Raw genomic sequence first — 23,326 nt, 5'->3', positions numbered from 1 at the left:
CTCTCATTTGCCTAATGCTTTAGGAACTATTTAATTTCTAAATTCATTATTATCTTTGCTGCCTTGTTAAATGTCAAAGTAGTCAATAGTTTTAAGATGAGGTGATGAATTCTAGTGTAATTAAGAAATAAAAGAAAGAAAGTGCTTTAGTAGATATTAAATTAAAATATTCCATTTCTATTTCAGGTAACAACATGCATGTACATAATCAAAAAATATTTATTTCCACAGATTTTCCTCACAGCAATTATTCTCATAAAATATAACACAACAAAAAGTACCTGCACATAAAAGGTAATAAAAATGGTTTCTTTAACAAATAAAGAATAAACACAATGATACATAACCGACCAGTATGAGTATATGATTGTTAAATGATGGTTGATGGAAAAACGGAACCATGCAAATACATGCAGAAACAAGTTAAAGAGAAGACTGTACCATGCTGTTTGTAGATAGGGGGCTTTCTATATATATTATCTTTACTCCTAGTATCTAAAGATAGAAGGAAAAGGAAACAGAAATAAAGAATATTATTAATTATTTCCCTTTAATACAAAGTTGTGATACTGTATATTAATAGGTGAACTGATAACCTTTATTATAGGGAGCACAACAGTACTTGTTGCTGACCGTGATATTGTTCTGCCATCTTTTTACAAATACATAGTTTTGAGCTGTTATTTCACTTTTATAAACAATATTCTACTAATTAAAAGTATACATGGGATCTTTATGCTTTTTGTAATGACAATAAAACAAACATACACTTTATACTGTTTCACACACAAGGTGGTTCTTTTGATGAGATTTTTAGTAACCATAATTCCTCCTTAAAATTATTGACATTTCCGTAGTTGGTACTGAGAATTTGAACTCAGTGACTAATATGTTAATGATAAATCTTTTCCATTATTACTTGCATATTAACTAATACAGATGGTATCCAAATTATCATATTTTAACTAAAAACAACTTGAGTTTGACCTATTTAACAGATTTAAAATGAAAAAATACGCTGAAACTGATTTGTGCATATTACGGAACACACATTTTGATTAAGTATGATTCTGAACTATTTTAAATCAGAAATTACATCTGTTGCACAAATATGTCCAATCAACTGAAAAAAGGCCATGGCATACCCTATAATATGCCAGTGCTAAACATCCTGACTACACTACCCACAGTTGGTTGGCTCTGTCTGATATAATGAGGCACTGTTTATATGCAAAGTTCTGGAAATCTTGAATGGGATTCTTTCTTAAGATTGTAAAACTTACTTGGTCTGCATGATTTACGTGAAATCGTACACATACATCTTGCCTCTTGGCTTTGAAACAATACTTGTTATGAATCCATTCTACTTCCTGAGTTATTTTACTATATTTGTCAATCTATATATAAAAGCCAAATACCTCTGACTCACTCATCACAAAATCTCCCGAATCATGAGGATATGGGACTTGGCCCATAGATGCTCACTTAAGAAACCGTTTTAAAAATTTTCTGGTCCAAGCACGAAAGTTCTTATAGTTTTTTAGACCTGTTTGTATGTCTGTCCCCTTTAATGACAGAACTTCCTAACAGATTTAGATTGGGTTTTTTTCTATAATTTGCTTGAACATTCCGTTGACTTTGCGACTTTTTCATCGCGCTAATTATCATAGTTCGCTTGTGGTACCAATTTATTAGTGCGAATCCAAGAGAGACTAATCAGGCGGCGGGACCCTCCTCACTCACATGTCTGCCTCAGGACGTAACCTTAACTCCGCTTAATTAGCGAACGAGAGAACTACTGAACAGATTTAGATCTTTTTTATTTCTATAATTTGCTTGAACATTCTAGTTGACTTTCCGACTTCTCTCATTAAGCTAAAAATCATAGTTCACTTGCAGGAGCGATATACAGTATTTGCACTAATCTGAGACAGCGGCTGCGGGCCGAGGGGAGTGGGAAGAGTGACGTCAGGAGTAGAGAGCTGGGCGGGGCCCTCCTCACTGTCCTAAAACATGGGCGAATCCTTGTGGGATGGCTAGTATTTAATAAACTAGTGTTCTGATTTATTTCTTGAGTGGTAATCACATTTATTGGTAACAAATATGGACAATGAATGCTAACACCAAATTTACTTTATGTGCATGACAGAAATAAAACCCTTTAGTGTGCTCCTGCTTTTACTTTTATTTGTATAATGATAGTGCTTTAGACATAGGAATGTAACTTACAACATTTAAAAACTTTGCTCATACAGCAAGTTGGCATGAGCGATCAAAACCATACTGTCTTTAAATAACATTTAGTTTATGCTTGCAAATGACAATTATGTGTTATTTGAAATAAAGATTAATTTGCTAATTAATATCAAAGCACCATTTAAAAATTACTAGTGACTAATTTTTTTTTTTATTTTGTAATACAATCGAGATATTTTTCACTTAATGTCACATTTACTGTCATAGATAACAAATTTCAATTTCCATTGTTTAGATAGAAAAAAACAAAAAAGACCATAATAGTACACTTTGATTATGAACAAAAACATTTTCTTTTTTGGAGAAATGTTGACACTGAAACACTTGTTTTAAATCAAAACTGAAATGAACTAAACCAAAGCAAATCCAATCTTATTTCTTCTATCAAAGACACATTTGGTCAGGAATCTCTAAAATGAAAATGAATTTTCCTACAAGGTTTAATTTTTGTTTATTTTCTTGGTTAAATGCTTTGTTTCAATAAACAGTACTCCCTCAAGTTATTGTTTAATCATTGTCAAATGTGTGAGTATAATACAAGCCTTATGCTGACAAATTTAAAGGGGACACGGGGAAAGGATTTTGACATTACACTGTGGCTTACCAATTTGTCTCTTCTGCCTCTAGCCAGGAAGATCTGGACCTAGTCCATAGCCAGTGAACACACCTCATCCCCTTCTCTTCAGGTCGCCACCCTTTATAAACTGAGCCGTAACCAAAATTGAGTCAGTCGACTATTGGCTTCAGTGAATATGACATAGCAGAATTGCCTCTCACACTAAGCTTTTTTCCCTTTTCCTATTGCCTGAGGGCAGTAAATGGGATTACCAGCCTGGTACTCCAGCCCTTCTGTATATTGGGGTGAAAAAAAATTGTGCTTTTAACAGTTTGTTAAATAAGACTCATAATGTTTAATTTGTATGAATATTAGGATTATTTAGATAAGATACAGCTTTTAAGTGAATGCAACTGTGCAATGAAGACTGTATTGTAAAGATCAAAATGGAAAGCTAGCATTATTTTTGATTGTGTGTATTTATGTAGGATTTTAACAGGCTAGTGCCTTTTTTGGACAGAAGGCTGGGTCAAAGAGCACATGATGATGGCTCATAGGAATGAATAAGTGTTTTTCAAGAGGAATGGGATATTGGCATACAGTCATGGCCGAAATTATCGGCACCCCTGGAATGTTCCCAGAAAATACACCATTTCTCCCAGACAATTGTTGCAATTACAAATGTTTTGGTATACACATGTTTATTTCCTTTATGTGCATTGGAACAACACAAAAAAACAGAGAAAAAAAGCTAAATCTGACATCATGTCACACAGAACTCCAAAAATGGGCCATACAAAATTATAGGCACCTTTTCAAAATTGTGAGTAAATCATTTTATTTCAAGCATATGATGCTTGTTTGAACTCACCTGTGGCAAGAAACATGTTCTGGCACCTGAAGCCAGTTAAAATGGAGAAAAGTTGACTCAACCTTTCTGTTGTGTGTTTGAGTGTGCCACACTAAGCATGGAGAACAGAAAGAAGAGCAGAGAATTGTCTGAGGACTTGAGAACAAAAATTGTGGAAAAATATCAACAATCTCAAGGCTACAAGTCCATCTCCAGAGATCTTCATGTTCCTTTGTCCACTGTGCGCAACATAATCAAGAAGTTCACAACACATGGCACTGTAGCTAATCTCCCTGGACGTGGATGGAAGAGAAAAACAGATAAAAGACTGCAACGAAGGATAGTCCGAATGGTGGATAAACAGCCCCAATCAACTTCAAAACATATTCAAGCTGTTCTGCAGACTCGGGGTGCAACAGTGTCAGCTTGAACTATCCGTCGACATCTGAACAAAATGAAACGCTATGACAGGAGAGCCAGGAGGACCCCAATGCTGACACAGAAACATAAAAAAGCCAGACTGGAGTTTGCCAAAATGTACTTGAGGAAGCCAAAATCCTTCTGGGCGAACGTCTTGTGGACAGATGAGACCAAGGTAAAGCTTTATGGTAAAGCACATCATTCTACTGTTTACAGAAAATGGAATGAGGCCTACGAAGAAAAGAACACAGTACCTACAGTCAAACATGGTGGAGGTTCTAAGATGTTTTGGGGATGTTTTGCTGCCTGTGGCACTGGATGCCTTGACTGTGTGCAAGGCATTATGAAATCTGAAGACTACCAAAAGATACTGGGGCGCAATGTAGGGCCCAGTGTGAGAAAACTGGGTCTGTGTCAGAGGTCATGGGTGTTCCAGCAGGACAATGACCCCAAACATACCTCTAAAAGCACCCAGAAATGGTTGAAGACAAAGCGCCGGAGAGTTCTGAAGTGGCCAGCAATGAGTCCGGATCTAAATCTGATTGAACACTTACAGTATGAAGAGATCTCAAAATTGCTGTTGGGAGAAGGCGCCCTTCAAATCTGAGACCTTGAGCAGTTTGCAAAAGAAGAGTGGTCGGAAATTCCAGTTGAGATGTGTAACAAGCTTGTTGATGGTTATAGGAAGCGCTTAATTTCAGTTATTTTTTCCAAAGGGCATGCAACCAAATATTAAGTTGAGTGTGCCAATAATTTTGTCCAGCTCGGTTTTTGAGTTCTGTGTGACATGATGTCAGATTTGGCTTTTTTTCTCTGTTTTTTGTGTTGTTCCAAAGCACATAAAGGAAATAAGTGTGTATACCAAAATATTTGTAATTGCAACAATTTTCTGGGAGAAATGATGCATTTTCTGGGAAAATTCCAGGGGTGCCGATAATTTCGGCTATGACTGTATTAGCAAATAATAAAAGCAAATATCAATACAGCATTATAACTAGTAGACTGTAAGAGCTGCAAACTCAAACAAAATTAATCGGTGTGTCTGTATGGTTGTAAGAGGATATGAAATATGAGCTTTGGACCCTTTTAGTCAACATGTTATCATATTTCCCTAGAATAAATTTTGCCAATAAGGAAGAAGTCCATTGGAAATTATTGGTTGTTCAATTTCGGCTGATTCAATTATTAAGAAGACAAAAAATACAACAGGTAAATAGCCAAACAAACTATCTGACTCAAAGTTAGCATTATAGACTTTGATTTGAATTAATCTGTTTTAACTTCTAGTGTTTGATACTGTATGTCTGGTTTCTCTAAAAATAAACATACATATAGATTTAAGTAAAGTTGGTTATTATTTCACTGAAACTGCCTTGCTGTTTGTTGACAGTAGCAATTACCAGAGGGATGAAGGTTCCATAAGATAAGGATCTGTAGGATCCTAAGTCAGGTCTAAAGAGGTTAATAGTGTTAAAACCTTATGAGAGTACCCAGTCCCTGTTAGGAAACGTTCAGTTCTTGGACAGGAGGGAAACTATGAGCAAGATTCATCTTGACCAGTTTTGAGGTATTCAGAGGTATAGTGACACCATGAACACAAACAGTAATTACATAGAAAAGGAACAGCCATGTAGCAAACTTACCATGTAAAAGGAAATATTATCACCTTAAATTCTAAATATAGCATTTCTTTTATTTTCAACAAGTTTTTAGCCTGAGAAAAATATTTAATTTAAAATGCAAAATCAAGCTGTCTTCATTGAATGAGGAAGCTTTATTAGCTGAAGCAGAGGAATATGACAGAGCACAAAAAAAACAGCAAAAAGCCCAATGTTATGAAATCCTACCTGGAACATGGAAGTGCCTGGGTGCTTGGACATAGGAGGAGGAGGAGGAGGGAGATTTGCTGTCTGAATATGCTGATAAGCTGGGGGTGCTCCGGCCACTTTCACTGCCTCCAAAGGGAAAAGCAAAGAAAGTAGATACAAAGAAAATGGAAAGCAAAGTAGAAGAGTTACAAGCATCTAAAGCTTAACTATTGCATGACTTGTTAATCTAGCCTTCTTCTTAAAAGATATCACATTGAACAGTGATGGGTAGAGAATTTGGTCAATGTAACCACTTTAGCAAAAATGTTTAAGTACTACACTGACACCCAATTGTGAAGTCAGTGTAAATGACGCTTCATATATGTGTTCAATATTGGTAACTAGCAATAGTAAGAGGAATATTATGAAACTATCAGTAATCCAGTGTATTAAGAAAATGACAAATCTGTTTGGATGCACAAGTAATTAGAAAATAACAATTATGTTCATTGTCATTAATTTATTAATTAATTAATTTATTCATTCATTCATTCTTTATTTTAACCAGCTTCTTCTTTTACTTATTTACATATTTGGTTTTGTGTGTCTGTTACTGCTGCTTCATGGCTCCTGGGGTCTGCATTCAACTCTCTGCTCAGTTACTGTGTGTGTAAAGTTTGTATATTTTCCTTTAATCCATAATTTTTTTCTAAGTGTATTCAGGTTTCTTCCTATATTTTCACATTATATTAATGATTCTGAATTGGCTTAATATAATATTCTCTGGGTACATTCACAAGTGAGAAATACATTAGGAACAAGGCATAAACTAACAATCTATGAGGTGGCACCATGGGGACACATCATGTACGTACCCAAACCAAGAGTCAGTAACTAACCTAACACACACATCTTTGGAATGTGGGGGTAAAATCAGAGTGTTTGGAGGAAAAACTAACACAGACAATATGGGAATGTTGAAGCCTAACAGAGGTAGTGACCAAACTAGGACTTTATATGAATACTTTATATAAATATCTACTATATAATAAAACACCAAGGTCTGTATGCCCAGGCCCCCGGAGCAATCTAGCTGGCCAGTTTGGCTTTAGTGTGATTGGTCAGGTTGGCTTTTGTGACGCAACAAAATAGGAAGTGCAAATGTGTGACACAGGAGGAGAAGAAAAGGTGCACACTGAGAGAGTTGCCTTCAAAGATGGAAAGTATAAAACCAGACAGATGGCGAGAAAGCCACCTCAAAAACAGTGACAGAATTTCAGACACACATGAATGGTACAGAAGGGGAATAGCTAATGGCCAATAGGGAGCAGTACATGGAGAAAATTTAGGAATAACTGGAAATGTTGTCATTTTAAGATGATGTCTACCAGAACTGGCAGTTGGCCAGATTGTCCCCATCTAGAAGGAGTGGGACAGTAGAGACAGACAGGGTGCATTGTGGGTATTTAATGTTTGGGCAAAAAGACAAGCCACCCCACCAGGCAGAAATGGGTTTAAAATACATACAGGGGATCAGGGAGGGGGCCAGGGTTTCACATTTTTCTTCATTTATACTTGGATGATTTTCTACTATGTGTTATTTACATTATAAACTTTTCATATCTCCATTGCATTATTCTGGGTTGGGAGAGATTCAAGAGGGGACGCTAAATTTCTATTTTACAGAGTGGATGATGTTGGGCTTGAAACATTCTACACCAAGTATTATCTCTTTGTTGCACTCCCATTCAATTTTAACTTAAAATAAATCAAGGAAATAAAAAAAAAATGATTAATGCCTCTGACTTTAATATTCCACGTGGCAAATGTGACACTTATTTATTATTATTTATTTATTTAGATGTTTATTCTGCACCACCATGCCTCCAGGTAAGGATAGCACTCAGTACAACCGACTCATTTCCTCGTCTTCATTTACTGTTACTGATACAAGGCCTTGTGGTCAACATTTTCTTAATCCCAGAATATGCTGTGAAGACAGTTGGAAAACCAAGCACATTTTGTTATCTCCCTATATCTTGAGGCCACAGAGGAAAAAATCTTTTGTATGTAGTGGTAGGTATGGTCAAGTCTGATCAGTAGGAATTCAGAAAGAGACAACTCTTTTGATCCTTTGTCATTTCATGTAGCGAAACCTATATGTTGTGATTCTGGCTCCCTTTTTCTTTAACAAACTAGAATTCTGCAGTACACATATTATTGTTTCTTTCTGAGATTTAAAAACATTTGTTGGCAAGCCAATAGGTTTAGTGTTGTCAAAGCAAGAATAAAACATAAAGATTAACTATCCATTCTTCCATTTTCTAAACTTCATTCCAAGGTTACAGGTGTCTTTCTCAATGAGTGTTTTTACTTTTCCCCCATTTGAGTAATGTGTTAATGGCTTTGCTTGGATTCACTTATATGCTTCAGATACAGTATATGAATTTTAATTAATGTATGAGAACAGAGAAATGCAACTAAAAAAGTATTGACAATGGGGCTGTAACATGGGGTCTGGCTAGATTATCAAGTTGTTGCTTTTGCATGGCTAGCTTTTTGCATCTTGCTATGTATTTTTTTAACAAAAGGTGAAATAAAAAGGCCATTATAATGTATGTTACAATAACAACAGTCTAGGCTGAAAAAAAAAATGTTAAGCGCAACCAAAACATTCACATGAGTAAGTAAAGCTCTGATTTGTTCGAAACATGTTAAAGCTCTTCAAAGCAATTAGTGAAGCAGTTTCTTGTTGAGGTCAGCAGTCTTCTGAAGTTTGGATTGCATGCTACCATTTACAGGATACATTTCACCAGCTCAATGTAATTTTAGCATAAAGTTATGGGGAAGAATATTAAACATAAATGTAAAAAAATGAATGAACAAAAGCAATATTATAATAAAGACATCCCAAAAAGGCTGCGTATCAGCAGATCATTACGAAACTTATATCAATATATTTTCTATCATATAAAGGTATACCTTTTTACCAGTTTAGTTTCTTGCGATAACAGTTCTGCTCTGTCAATGATTATACTTTGTTCTTGCCTGGACTCTTTAGTAGCTAACAGAGCTACAAATGACTGGAAATTGCATGTACCTGTCATGCTCCAGCATGAAACTTCCAGTCCTACAAGTGAATAATTAATCAATCAAAAGCATTCATACAAATTACCATACTGAGCTCCCCACTTAGTACAAGTTAATGTTCAATTATTACAAACTTCTGTTTAAATACATTACCTAAGCACATCATTGAAGAATGTCAAACTGCACCATATATGTTATTTGTTATACTTTCATAACTAGCTGTTCATACATGCATCTTCAGAGACATAATCAACATACTACACTCAATAATTTGGTACATAAGAAACATTCAGGAGCATTCAGTATAAAATGACGTAAGCATGAAAAACAGGAAAGTAACTGATAAAGACTAACAATGCCTGCCATGCAGCAGACTGCTGGGACAGAACAGTAAGTAAGGATTGACAGAGAGTACTTGGAGTTCAGCTGATTTCTCTGCAATGTCTTTAGTAAAAGTCAGATCAGATTACCTTTTTCTGTACAATGCATAGTATTTAAATAATACCTACACTCTTCCAGGAAATTCTTCAAGTTTTGATTGAAAGAAATACTTTTTTTATTTTTATCTGCAAATTATAATACTTCACTGAATACTTGTCTAAGAAAGACAGACACTGTGTTTGTTCAAGGCTGAAACCTATTTTCAAAATGTAATGTTTTTAATTTTACATTTACTAGGGGGCTCAGCCCCCTTCTTGCTTCACTCACCAACCCCCCGGGATGGGCACCGGCTATCTCACAATTGGGCCACTGAAAGGGCGCTCGGGGCACTCCTCCATTAAAGAAAGCGATATAAAGAGATGGTATATAGAAGAGTATGTGAGGTGCGAGAGGAAGACGGCTTGGTCCTTAGTTGTTATAGATAGAAGATCAGTTACTTACGTATTTTACTACAACTGTCTATTTTAAATACTAATAACTAATAAAATGTAAAAAGTAAAAGTAGAAGTAAAACGTAATAAAAAGTACATAAAAAATTAAATCAATGCCTCATAAAAAATAATACTATGAATTACTTTATCCTCTAACTTCCATTCAATAAATATTGCTTATTTGCATTTCAGCTTGCCAGTTGTTCAGAATATTTTTCTCTTTTTCGTTTATTGGATGATTCTCTTTGTTCTTGATTTTTATTATATGCAGCTCTTTTTTGTTCATTTTCTTTTTTTCGACATTAATTATCTCTTGTTGCTCTTTTTCTATCACAAAGTAAAATTCAATGTTCTTAAATAGATAATTTGCTTTTCTGCCTTGCCATTATAACCAACTCCATTGAAGGATGAGTTACCACTGAGAGTGTCACAGGGCGGTACTAAGAGAGGATGTGCATAGGAGGAGTAATGATTGGGCAAGCACTGTGAAGGGAAGTGGTCAATTCTGAATAATGCAGACACGACAGAAAACTTTTTTAATATAATAGAGAGACTTATATGTATAACACCTTTATTCAAGGTAATTAACAATGTTTGATTATATGTTTTGTTTTTGTAATAGGATCACAGGCAGGTGAAGGGACTTGCTCAAGGTCAGAGACAGTAGTGGGATTTGAACCCACGAAATCAGTGATTGAATTCAAAAATCTTAATCCCTACTCAACACTGCCTGCCTAATTTTACAAAATTGTACTGTCTAAACCATATATATTACAACTACAGACTAAAACCTGATGATGCAATTACTGTGATCCCCTTAAAATAGTGAATGTGGAAAGTGGACTATATATTTGGTTCAAATTCACACCCAGTCAGTGTCTGCTTAGAATATGCCAGTTCTCCATGTGTGTCTTTTTGAGTTGCTAAGGCTTCTTTCCACATTCCCAATTCTTAACTAATCTGCTCTGAATGAGTAAGAGTGTGCCCTGTGTTGCACAAGTGCCTCCTTCCAGGGCTTGTTTTTACCTTGAGCCCAATGCTGCCAGCATAGATTTCAGTTATCTATTTTATTTATCTTTTCAAGCATGAGCTTCGGAGGGTCACAATCCAAGCTTGTTAAAAGTGAGCACTACCACCCCAGGACACCAGGGGGCACGATTGCTAACCACGTTCTCTCCTTTTCCACTCACGGCTCTAAGAAGACACCCAGTGAGAGCAACAGACCCCATCCCTTCTGGTCCACAAGCTATAAAGGCAAGGTGGTCTCGGAAGGAGGTGTCTCGTTTAGATGAGCAACCCGCACAACAGAGCTCACAATAATCTAGACTAAGAATTAACAGCATTTCATACCTTTCTGTTAATCTTAGTGCTACTAAGCACTTGTTCATTTTTATTTTTGTATTAGCAGGTAAAGAGGGTGGCCTGGTTGCTTTCAATTGCATTGCCTCAGTAGGAAGCCAGCATTACAAGGAGCAGTTTTGAAGTATTGCACATTGCAGCTGACATTATGGCTCATAAATAGCCTATTCAGAATGCAGAGTGCTGTTTACATATCAAAAATCATTGATAAGAAGACTTTTAGGAATGTTCATACCTTTCACATGGACTTACAACGTAAATCTGCTCAAACATTTGAACAACCAACATTGGCAAACAGCCTTAGGAAGGTAACCTATAAAACTATCACAGGCACTTTTATCTGTTATGCACTATTTTGAACAACTTTGGTTTCTACTAATTTAATTGTTCTATTGCATTTTAAGACATTCTTATTATTATGGTGCCAGAGAGTGGGAATGTGTTGCATGCTGGTCAAACATGCAAGTAAGAATATATGTGTACTGTGACGATATTAGTACTACTACTACTATTAGACATATGGGTGGAATGTGAATGTTACAGAATATTTTGAGGGAAAATGTCACAATACAATATCACTTCCAGTGACGGTTTCTAATGTGGGGTGCTGGGGCCCCACCTCCTAAAATATTTAAAAAAATCTACTTAAATTAATTAGGTAATGAGAAATAATCATGAAATAAATTTGTTTATTTGCACAGCAAGCCTGGTATCAGTGCATGTCAATATTTGTTAAAAGTTGTTTCAGACTTAAATTTGTTTAATTTCTATGTGAAAAAGAAAATTCTGTGTGAAGAACACCAGCCAAATGAGACTATATGTAAGTCTTTGATCTTTTGGCAAGCAAGTGACCTGAGGCTGCCCTTTAATTGGTTGCTTTCAGATTTTTCCAGGGAAACAACTCTGGGCGCCCCAGACACTGCCACATTTATTGGTAGCGAATTAGTATTGTTTTAGTTTTTTTTTACTCTATTGTGATTAAACAACTGCCAACACACTATGTCATGTTGATGTTAATGGTTCATAATTAACAACCACCTCTAATGTTACGTAAATATAAATGAGCAAGCGTGACTGGGTGTAGCAATGGCACAGACACCTTTGACACTTCTTGAAGGAAACCTTAATTTTAAAACAAGCATTTCAGACAGCTCTCTGTGTAAAAACAATGTCGTATGCACACACTGCAATGAAGAGCTGGCCATGCCAACATCCACAGAGTTTGATAAACCTGGCTGGAGAAACTATTGGAACCGTGCAGGTGAGTTTTGAGCTTTCAAACATCCGCTTATGGATTATAATGTTATTGTTTTGGGAATTATTGAAGTGACAATAAATTGTCACGTTATTAAGCTAACTATGAGTACAGAAAGGTCAGGACTATGTGTGTGTGTTATTTGCAAGGAAATCAGTTTCTGAGATTTTTAAATTTCTGAGTAGTTAATGCTGCTTCTCCAAACCTTGCATCAAAAGGGTTGAGAATGCTGTGGTGCCTAAGCCTGTAATGTAACAACAGCTGCCTTGATAAAAAGGGCCTTCTTTTAGTAGGCATTCTACAGCTGCTGCAGCTGTTAACATTTAAAATACCCACAACAAGTAATCATAAAAGCCATTCAATGCTGTGCTATGTAATGTTATTTATTTAATAAAACAGAAGCTAAATATTAATAAATACAAACAAGCACATTTTTTTTTCTTACAGCCTGACAATAGACTTAGGGTGTTGTGATTCAGGTGGTTTATTATTCTTGCAAGCATTTCAAAATCAGTTCTTGATGCTCTTGTTCAATGCTGCATTGTGCAGCTGCCTTTTTTTCTTTTTTATATTGTGCACAAAAAGATCTACTCCAGCATCTAAAAATGTGAACAACTTGTGTGTCTTAGCAACTGGTCAAATGTTAAGAAGGAAAAATAATGATGACAGTGGCATTGAGTAATTTTACAGACATGTGCACAATATTGTTTTTTTGTCATAATTTTGACAATAAATGGAATTTCTGATATCCTCTGAGAATTACTTTCAGTATATCATGATACTGATAGAGAGAAAAACATTCACCTGATAGTGTTGCTTACCGTAGGCTATTATTGGTGCCTATATTGTGGGTGCTATCATGCCAGTTAAATGTTTTTATTTATTTTTGTTTGTTTTGTTTATTGCATCATCGTAATATGTTTAGTTTTCTTCTTATAATAGCCAAGAAGAATACATTTTTATTTTTAATGGCTGGGTCTTTGAATTTGTATGCATGCATCATCCAACATCGTGTGCAGGGTTTTATTAGAGGATCCCCCTCATTCGGCTGATGATGGTCAAGTTCTCTAAGCCGTCTTATCCAGGTGAAATTTTATTTGCCCACCTAATTTCATATATGCACACCAACCAACACATTTCTGGCTATGCTACTACTACTAATAATATTATTATTATTATTAATTCTTTACAGTCATATAGCACTTTTCTCACTACTCAAAATGATCCCTGATCTACACTGAATACATTTTTTGCTTTCCTGTGTCAGTTAATTCCATTTTTCTCAAACCATGATTGCAAAATATCTGTAGAATAAATAGTTGCGCGGACTACTGAGTACTAAAAGGTTATGAGTTATCAGACCTCTCATATGACCATTTTTCTTTTGAAAATAACGTAATGTGAATACTTGGAAAAGTAACAAGTCAAATAAATGTGAACAGTATTCCCACTACTGTTCTCCCAACAGATATCTATCAACAGGTATAATAAAAATGAAGACTTACTGCATCACCCAAAAATGAAAAAGGTAACCAAACTTACTGAAGACTAGACAAGAAACAAGGCAAAAGTAAAAATGATTAATTAATTTAATTGTGTTTATGTTTTCCCCTGCCATAATATCCCATAACACAATGAAGATTATGTACTTCTGCTACAGGAACCTGAAAATACAGTATAATACTAATTATCATAATCTGAAAATGATGTCTTCTATAATTGTTTGTTGAGCCTTTTCTGGTTCCATGTTGCTGTGTTTGAAATGGTGTTGCAGAACATAAAGTGTGTGATTATTCATATATGCCCATGGGGACCAAGTAAAAGGAATCACAATTGGTGTTTGTTTGCTTCCTCCACAGCTGTGAGCTCACTGAACTGGAAGTAGATTTGTGACACCAGGTAACTCCAAGTACAATCCTGTTCTCTGCCACTTCCACTCTGCACTGCTTTAAAAGGACACCACTGAACTGAGCACGCTGGCTTACTTATGTCTGCAACTGCCTTTGTAAACAGTGTCTTTGGCAAAACTGTCAGTGTCTTAGTGGACTAAACAATCCTTTCAGCTTTAAATGGGGTTTAAAAAAAATTAAAAAAAAGTTTTTTTTTCTCTCGTTATGTGCAGAGGGCAGGGCCAGAGTTTTGGCTATATGGCTAGAGGGCTGGCTGAATAAAAATCAACCCTAGCACACTAGAACATTTAAAAAGAATTTTCTATTAGGGATTCTGTAATAATGACAGTTGGGAATTTAAAGAAGAATGACATTTACACACATAAATGCTGGCTACAGAAATCATTTTTAATGGTAAATATCTAACAAAAGATTATCATCTACATGAGATATTACTATTACAGATTGTTGAATCATGCCTACAGTAGGTGTTTTCAAAAAAGTAGAGAACTGTTTCCAACTAAAACAATGTCAGCTGAAAACTAAATCAAAGTGAAGATAATACAGGCAAACCTAACTTAAACAGAAAGAAATAATCATTTTAAAAAACAAACAGCTATCTAAATAGACCCAGTTCCCTTTCTAACACAGCTGACTCTGTATTGCAATTATATTTGTAAAATTCCCAGCAAATTTAAAAATACTTAAAACTGCATGAATTATTTGTTACACTTGTGAAGGTCACAGACAGACTAAGTGAACCCTATACATGAATGATTATAAATCCATTTCAGAATCAAATATTCAGAACAGAGAGACAGACAGACTCAGACAGACAGAAAGAAAGAAAGAAAGAAAGAAAGAAAGAAAGAAAGAAAGAAAGAAAGAAAGAAAGAAAGAAAGAAAGAAAGAAAGAAATTCAGGCAAGTACAACACACAGAATAGCATACACAGTATACAAAGTGCATATTTAAGCTGCAGTCTCCCTAAAGAACTACTGGTGTTACAACCAATGTGTCTGTTATAACTGGCTAGGGTTAACACGGGCAACATGGCAAAAATCACTGCACCATCTTATTGTCGTAGGCAATAAACAGCCCCAATGGAACCTCTTAGTGCACTGTGGTGGATTGTATCAGAAGCTAAGAATGCTACAGGCTAACAAGTCATTGAGAGTTTGGGCACCAAAAGTCACAATGGCCTCTAATTTTACCAGTATCCTTTATCCTTTATCTTTATTTATTTGACACTCGCCTTCCAGTTACTGAAAGTGACCACCTTAGTGCAGCTGTTATGGAGTGCTTATTCAGCTGTGTGGCATCTAATTACTGGAAAGTTATCCCTCATCTGTGAGCAAAAATGACTTATTCCTCTTACTCAGATTTATTTTTCATGATGACACCCTTAATTTGTCCTTACACTAGAAAGTTGTGACTGAGTTACTAATGCAAACTGAATATCTTATTGTCATAGTACTAGTGAAGGTTTTATAATTCACCACAAATATACACTGTGTCTAGCAACGTTATGGACTTGTTTCAAAATGACAAAATGCAAATAAATTACCAATAACAATTAGCAAATGCCCTTGACTCATTACTGAGTCTCTTTTTGTTTTCAAACATATAAAATTGTATTTAAAAAAATTACTACAAAGAACAATCAAGGTAATTACATCAAGGAAATGTAAGCCACCAAATGTGCATTTTTCAATGTAACAAAACACATCTGAACAATGTGGAAAGCATCTAGTTTCTATACAAACAATACAGCAAAGCACAAAAAAAAAGCCAAAATGAAAAAAAAAAACAACCAAAACATTTGGATATTTCATTTTTCAATAAAAACACACAGGCTACAAGCACCCACATGCAGAGGATTATAGTATTAACATGCAATAAACCATCTAGGAAACATATTAGATACAACTGGTTGCAGACTGCCAAATTCTGCGCTCTATTAAGTTAACTACCAGCCCACCAATGTTTCCCTTACGCTTTACCGTAATTTGGCAAACTGAGGAACTGCATCTTAGTTTCATTCGGATCCTGCTTGCCGCCTGCCAGAATGAACCACACTGAGGTCAGTAGCCATGCCAAACTAGCAGGACAATAAAAAAGAGCCTGGGATTTCCTGTTAGCTTAACTTCTAATTTACAACTTGAGCTATTCTTCCATTTGAAAAACATTTTTAAGAACAAACTCTCAATGTATCCCAAATCCCTTGTCCCAGTATGTACTTAACAAGGAAAAAGCCAAACAATATATAAAATTACATTAAATTACATACACATTTCCAAGAAAAATCTTTGACTTACTGTAATTTTGCATTTTAAATAGGATGCTTGCTGCTTTTTTCTTATTTTGTTATGCTAGCATTCTAACCTGTCACAGAGGCATTTTGAAGCTGAAATGCCATACCACACCGGCTCGGATCTTATGGAGAAAATACTGTGTACTTTGTTTACAGTAAAACACAACAAAACCATTATTTGGTACTTAATAGTTCAATATTTTGTGACTCGTAATAGGATGGTGCCATCTGTCTGCATATTGTCCATTACTATTGCCAAACCCCATCTCACGGGGCAATTTGTTGCAGTCTAACAAGTGCTCTGTAGATGGGAAATATACTATACGAACAAATAAATGTACTGAAGCTCTTGTTTGTCTGAATTAACATGCTTGCCCTACCTTTGAAAAGACAGATACATTGAAAGGGCACCACACTTTAAGTTAAGGTCCTGTTGCTTCCTCCTCTTAATGCGTACAATAATTTCAGAATGTGGATTTCTACATATAACTCCCTGTCACTGTGCTGTTGAAATGTGTACTTTATTTCCATCTATACAATGGCATTAGACGCTGAAATCACTCATAAATCTCTGTTGTGTTTTCTGAAGCTATTGAGAATCCTTAAGCTTTGTACTTACAGCACAAATACAAGTTTTAAAAAGCATTCTCTAAAACGTTTGTTCTATAAATGCAGGCTGAGGCCAGTCAGCTTTAACATAGGAAACATTTACATGCTTGCATGATGCCTTTAACCACAGCACAATTTCTATTCTAAAGCTGTCACCTGATGGTTATAGCGGGACTGACACATCCAAGGTTTACCTTTAAAGTATGGGACATAGCTATGTCGAAATGTAGAAATGTTGCTGGTATAGAGAGGAAGAGAGCTGCAGTTGCCAGAGCTTACTGAACAGGTGCCAGTAGAGGCCAGTTCTGAGCAAAGTAAGGAATGATTGAGGAAAAGAAGAAAGAGTCAGGTGAGATATGAAACACAATGCATTTATGTGGTGACCTCTTAGTGCCTCTAGTGACTCCATGAAGTGCTATTTTGATAAGTTCAGTCATATTGCAAACACCTGCTTACTGTGGTACTACTACTAGGGCATTAATAAAGCCACTGCTGCAAATTCACATATAAAAGTAATAATCATTAGGCTTCACAGGAAACATTTGCAAAAATGTAAAATTTAGAAAGATTTCTGCAGTCTGTTTCAATTACTTTAAAGCTTATTTCAAAAAGTGCAAAAATTGTTGATCTACTACTGTAATTACATTTGCCTAATGCAAAAGTTTACTGTAGCCAAATTCTGCCACAAGCCACCGATAATGAAAGAGATATAATAAAGCTAACAGTAAAGGAAACGTCTAAAGAGTACAGCACATACTATTATATGTAGCCACTGAACACTGAGAAATCAGAAGCATGATTTGGACTGAACACCATGAAATCCTTGCAGGAATGATCACTTGTCTCTGGGTTTGTACTTTGACAGTAACATTATCTTTGGTATGGCCTACTTATTTATTTGTTATCCCACACACTATGAATTTACAAAGTGAAATAAACTGTGAACAAATCCTGACTGGTCTGCTCTACCATCTAAAAGTAATGTGCAAAATGATACATTGCAAAGTACCTGGTCTGCTATAGTTCTGCGGTGAACGTGTTGGTGTATACCTTCCGTATCCCAAAGAGCTTGTTGAGCTTGGGCTGGAAGCTCGTTGCTGCCGTGGTGATTTGTCACCTTGATCACCCTAGAAAGACAGATAAAACAGACAATGAATTAGATTTCTATGGGATGATGAAAAACAGCTGCTTATTTATAGCCCACATAAAAAAGAATCTGTAAAACAGAAATGATCTGTTGTAGGTCTGCAACTGTTGACTATTATACTTATGAATTAGTAAGTTGATAAATATTTCAACTGAAAGTATAAGTATTGTATTCAAAACTGAAAATGTATTATTCCATTTAAAATGCTCTCCTTCATAAGAATAGTTCTACCTTGTACACCCTAAAATTACATTTTCCCAAAAAATACAATTCCTATTGCTAACTATAAGGTGTAGTTTAACACTTTTGTCGACAAAAGTCGGCATCAATGACCATAAGGCCAAAACAACTGTTAAGTGTTGACAAAAGCTGACTATAATGAATTGTTAGATTTTATCCATTATAGTACAGGAACAACAGCAAAATGAACTGAGTTTACGCACATCAAGCTTCTTTTTCCTTGCAGTATGGCATCAAATGCTTACTGTCATTATCATCAAAACAAAACCAGCGTGGAAGAAGTTGTGGTTATTATTGATGACTCAGATTCTGCACTCATGTAAAGGCATGAGCTGCCAGAAGAAACAGAAAAAAGCAAAACTGGAAAAATGATTTCCAAATGTGAGAGATTTCACAATTACTGTGATGAGATTTCTTTTTAGGTGCTTCCATACCGTAATTGTGCTCCCATGATTTTCCAAGTGGGCTCATTTTCACAAATCTTACAAAGACATGGATTTCTTACTAAATGTGAAAGTGAAATGACTACAGATATTTGAGTTTTTTGGTCTTCAAGCCTGCACAGTATTTACATCCTCCACCTATACCATTATCTTAAAATATGATTTACATTACTTTTGGTCATTAGGTAATAAATGTAAGTAAAAATTAGGCAACAAATTAATATCACAATTTACTATATTTCTACCAATTATTATCAATAAAATCAACCGGCTGTTGCAACTCTAATGTGTGTCCTAACATTTCATAATAAAATCTTTTCAAAGTTCAAGATTGACCACATGGATTACTGATGGGCTGTCACAGTTCAAATGCAACACCCAGTTATTAACTGTGTAGCAGTTTTTACATTCTCCCAATGTCTATATGTTTTTTTTTTCCCTGGTACTACACTAGTACATCCACAAAATATCTGCTTTTGGTTAACTGGTAATTCTAAATTGAGTAAGGTCTACGACTGTGGTGTTCCCTCTAGGAATGGTTACTTACAATGCTGAAGGGCCAACGAAAAGCTAGTAAAGCCTTTCAGTCCTACATAACCACTTCTTCAAGTCTCTGTGTTCTGGTGAGTTGTTTTTTAATGGTGCAATCCATAACACATCGTAACAGAAGGCCTTCCCTACCATATTTACCCATAGAATTATGTTTTGCCTAAGTGTGTCAGTAAGTGAGTCAGTCAGCCTGTTCAGTTTCTCATTAGGCTGTGTGTAATTCCACTTTTTAAGCGCATTTCCCCGCCTACAGTTGTCATAGTAATGAAACAACCTAGCTCCTGTAGAATGTCTTCATTGAAATTTGTTGCACTTATTCTTCATGAAATTGTGGAAAATGTTCAATTATTATTAAGATATCTTGAATACAGTGTATTGCAGAATTTTTTAAATTACATAAACACAAATTTAAAAAGCATTGGTGAATTTTAAACATCTTAAAACAGAGAAACTCTCTGAGTGACCTCAATTACTGATTCATTTACTGTTTCAAATTTTCCTTGACAGAGGTTATTTTTTCTTATATCTTTTGTATGTTTTCATCTTTTACTCATCTTATAGCCACACCTGGTGGAAAATTAAATCCCCAGTACAAGTTGTACCGTCGCATTATTTGTCTGCGGACATACAGGCAGACTTCAATATCACCTTTAACTCTCAATCAGGTACTTTCTTCTTCAGTTTGAATAGATATAATGATAAAAATATTTAATATACAAACCTGTGATATCTCTATCTTTGTTTAAGTAAATAAAAAAAAATTTTAAATGTTCCAACTTTTAAAAGAGTTAATTAGGTAACAGAATGTCCCTGAATGTTATGCCAATTTGTTTGGATTTCTGACATGGTGCTGCTTTCTTAATAAGGTGCAGTACAATGGTGCATGGACATTACAGGAGCTTTGCAGGTCTCATCATCCCACTTACAAATGTTTGAGTTGCAGCCCCATTTGTCAATTCACTAGGTCAGCCTTATTTATTTGTTTGTTTATTTATTTATTTAATAGTTCTCACGTCATTGGTCTCAATTTCCTCTTTTGGTCATTGGTCTTTCCGCTTCTTTCACAGTACGGTCAAGCAAAATAACTACAAAAAAGCACATGAAACATGCAGACTAACAGGCAACAATTGCTGGATAATCAGTAATAAAGACTGCATTAAATTATCTCATAGGTTTTCCATGAAACCTCTATTTTTCTTTATTCGCTTGTAAGTTCACGAATCCTACAGACTTCCTACAGAAGTTTGCATTGCTTAATGCAGTCTGTGCAAGGAAATGGGGTATTAGCCTCTGCAACTGTGCTACATTTGTAGTGATATGGGTTAGAATATTTATTTGATTATAATTTATTAAAATGTTTTATTAACACACCCAAGCATAATCTTTACTTTACTAAATTCTCTTCCTACAACATATGTCAATTTCCATATCACCAGAGAAATTACTTTTTAAAACTTTACGTGAATTTAAACTTCATGCCCTGGTCAAACTTGCCTAATTAAAGGTAACAATTTAAGACCTGATATTAAATTATTTTGAACATCAATCCTGAAATAATTATAGGTAATTAAGCAATTTTGACAGGGACACTGATCAGTGCACAATTGCCGTAAACATGCACAAAGTGCACCTCCGATGGTATGACAATGTGATCTGCAGTGACAACCAGCTGGTTGCTTCCACCCACAGAAAAGCAGCCACGCAGGCACATAAAGAAATGCTGGCTTGATCAGTTGAGCGATGATATGCACAAAGTCAACATCACTCTGTTTCGAAAAGTGGACCTTGCGGGTGAACACGAGAAAAACACTAGGAAGAAGATTTAAAAAAAATCAATGTAGATAATTTACTTTCCAACTGTGACAGTGGCATTAAAACCAATGATCTGCACAGTTTACTATTAGCAGGGGACAAGTCTTTAGACTACATGTATTCATCATTCACCATATACCCTATCTATCTACTGTCACACACATGCACCTTGGGGAGAGCTTAAAGGCTCTGATGGTGGTTATTCCTTGCCAATCCATAGGGTGCAGCTGTATTCGAATGCCTCTTCTCTTCCTCTCGCTACAGACTGGATGACTGACCACCTCACCACCTCTAACGTCAGTTCTAGCGTACATCCACCTGGACCTGCATCTGCCTTCCTGACTGGCATTTAACAGTAAGTGTCACCAGCTTTTTAGTTTTATCTGAGACTCACGTCCTCAAGGATGTTTTTTGTTGAAAAGCTGCAATATTATTTTTGCTTTTACAATATACAGGGTCACAGTCTTGTCCCAAATTTTTATCTTTGTCTTGTGCTCTTTTACAGTGGCATAGTTGGCAGGATTAACAAATATTTGTAAGATGAATGAGTCCCAGGATGTTGCAACAACTTTGCAGGCCATGAATTCAGGTGGGAGAGCAACAGATTCAACTTGCCTAGGAGGAGGTGCATATCCGAGAACGTAGGGCCATCCAATGGGCACAACAGAAGGAACCATCCCAAGTATTGTTGCCTTTACATTCTGATGACAATGTTGAGACTTATCCCCTTACATCTGAGCACACCGCTGCATGTCATAATTGGGAGTAAGCGGAATGGGCACACATACTGGCAAATTCCTGAGGGAGCCAGTTCAGCAGCCTTATTACGACCTCGATGAGCAGGCCGCTGTGGACCATACCTAACTTAAAACTGAGGTGCTGCTGAGGTACAGGATAAGTCTGGACCAGCAGGCAACGGCTTGTAAGGAGAGGAAATTTGACCCAGAGCAGCCAAATCACTCCCAGGCTTTCAATTTATGCGGCAGAGTTGGGTGTTGGTTAAAGCTGAGGGGAAATGATTCCAAGAAAATTGTCTGGGTCATGGCTTGTGACTTTCTCCTAAACGCCCACCCCGACTGGTGTGGCGACTTGATGTTCAAAGTATGGACAGCCTCATAGCTGCCATAGTGCCATATCAAGTGGCCTTGCTAGTCAAGTGCTTGGAACAGCTTGCTGATTGCCACGAGCTCTGGATTGTAGCTGGGCGCAAGTGAAAGAGGTATTGTTTTGCCACCAATCCTTTGACACTTCCCTACTCTACATGGTTGTTATTAACAGGCATAAAGTCACTGGAATGATAGATTCAGCCAGTACCATTTCTATTATTGCTCACAATGTTAGGTACAATCAGTCTAACACTGTATTCACTAGGAAAATTGTTGGTACCACCTCTATCAGTGGATTACTTGTATGATCTGGGTGGCTATTATGCGCAATCCATCCTACCCTGTTATACTGGGTTGAGAATGGTTGCAAAGTAAAAGCAGAGAAGCACAACCATTCCAAAAAACCACTGGGCCTTATTATAGATGGGGAACATCCATCTCAAGCTGTCTCCATGCTGTGTTTCCAACCAGTTACACATTGGAGACATGGCTAACCAGTATTACATTGACGACATGATGTTGACTCGTTCTGACACCTCTACAGAGACAGAAGTCGAGCCATCAGAGCCTATCACCACATCTATTGAGGTCACCACTGGTCCTCCATCTAATTCATATTTTCAATTTGGGCACACTCTGGTTTCTTTTAAAGGAAGCAGTGGAATGATGATTCCTTAGTTTGCCAAAAATACAGTTGTTCAGGTTAATGGCCAACCCATGTCTCATCCCATGCCAACCGGTTCACACTTTGC

At 36.1% G+C, this 23,326-nt stretch overlaps 1 protein-coding gene across 16 annotated transcripts in view; it reads right to left on the bottom strand.

Annotated features, from left to right (window-relative positions):
* Positions 1-23,326, bottom strand: part of ablim2 (actin binding LIM protein family, member 2) — a 315,904-nt gene that overhangs the window by 62,363 nt on the left and 230,215 nt on the right. For 6 of the 16 annotated variants that reach the window (XM_039751406.1, XM_039751407.1, XM_039751410.1 and 3 more), the window contains 5 exons: positions 18,287-18,404; positions 17,472-17,582; positions 16,358-16,414; positions 5,930-6,037; positions 442-495 (listed from right to left, as the gene is read on the bottom strand). In XM_039751406.1, coding sequence (XP_039607340.1) covers positions 442-495; positions 5,930-6,037; positions 16,358-16,414; positions 17,472-17,582; positions 18,287-18,404 — 448 coding nt within the window. The remainder of the gene's footprint in view (positions 1-441; positions 496-5,929; positions 6,038-16,357; positions 16,415-17,471; positions 17,583-18,286; positions 18,405-23,326) is intronic. The other 10 variants (XM_039751412.1, XM_039751409.1, XM_039751415.1 and 7 more) reach the window with 5 other exon arrangements.

The sequence above is a fragment of the Polypterus senegalus genome, chromosome 4 (genome assembly GCF_016835505.1).
Source record: "Polypterus senegalus isolate Bchr_013 chromosome 4, ASM1683550v1, whole genome shotgun sequence".
Lineage (NCBI taxonomy): Eukaryota > Metazoa > Chordata > Cladistia > Polypteriformes > Polypteridae > Polypterus > Polypterus senegalus.
The sequence above is the reverse complement of the archived record's forward strand: the minus strand, read 5'-3'. Positions and strand labels throughout refer to the sequence as shown.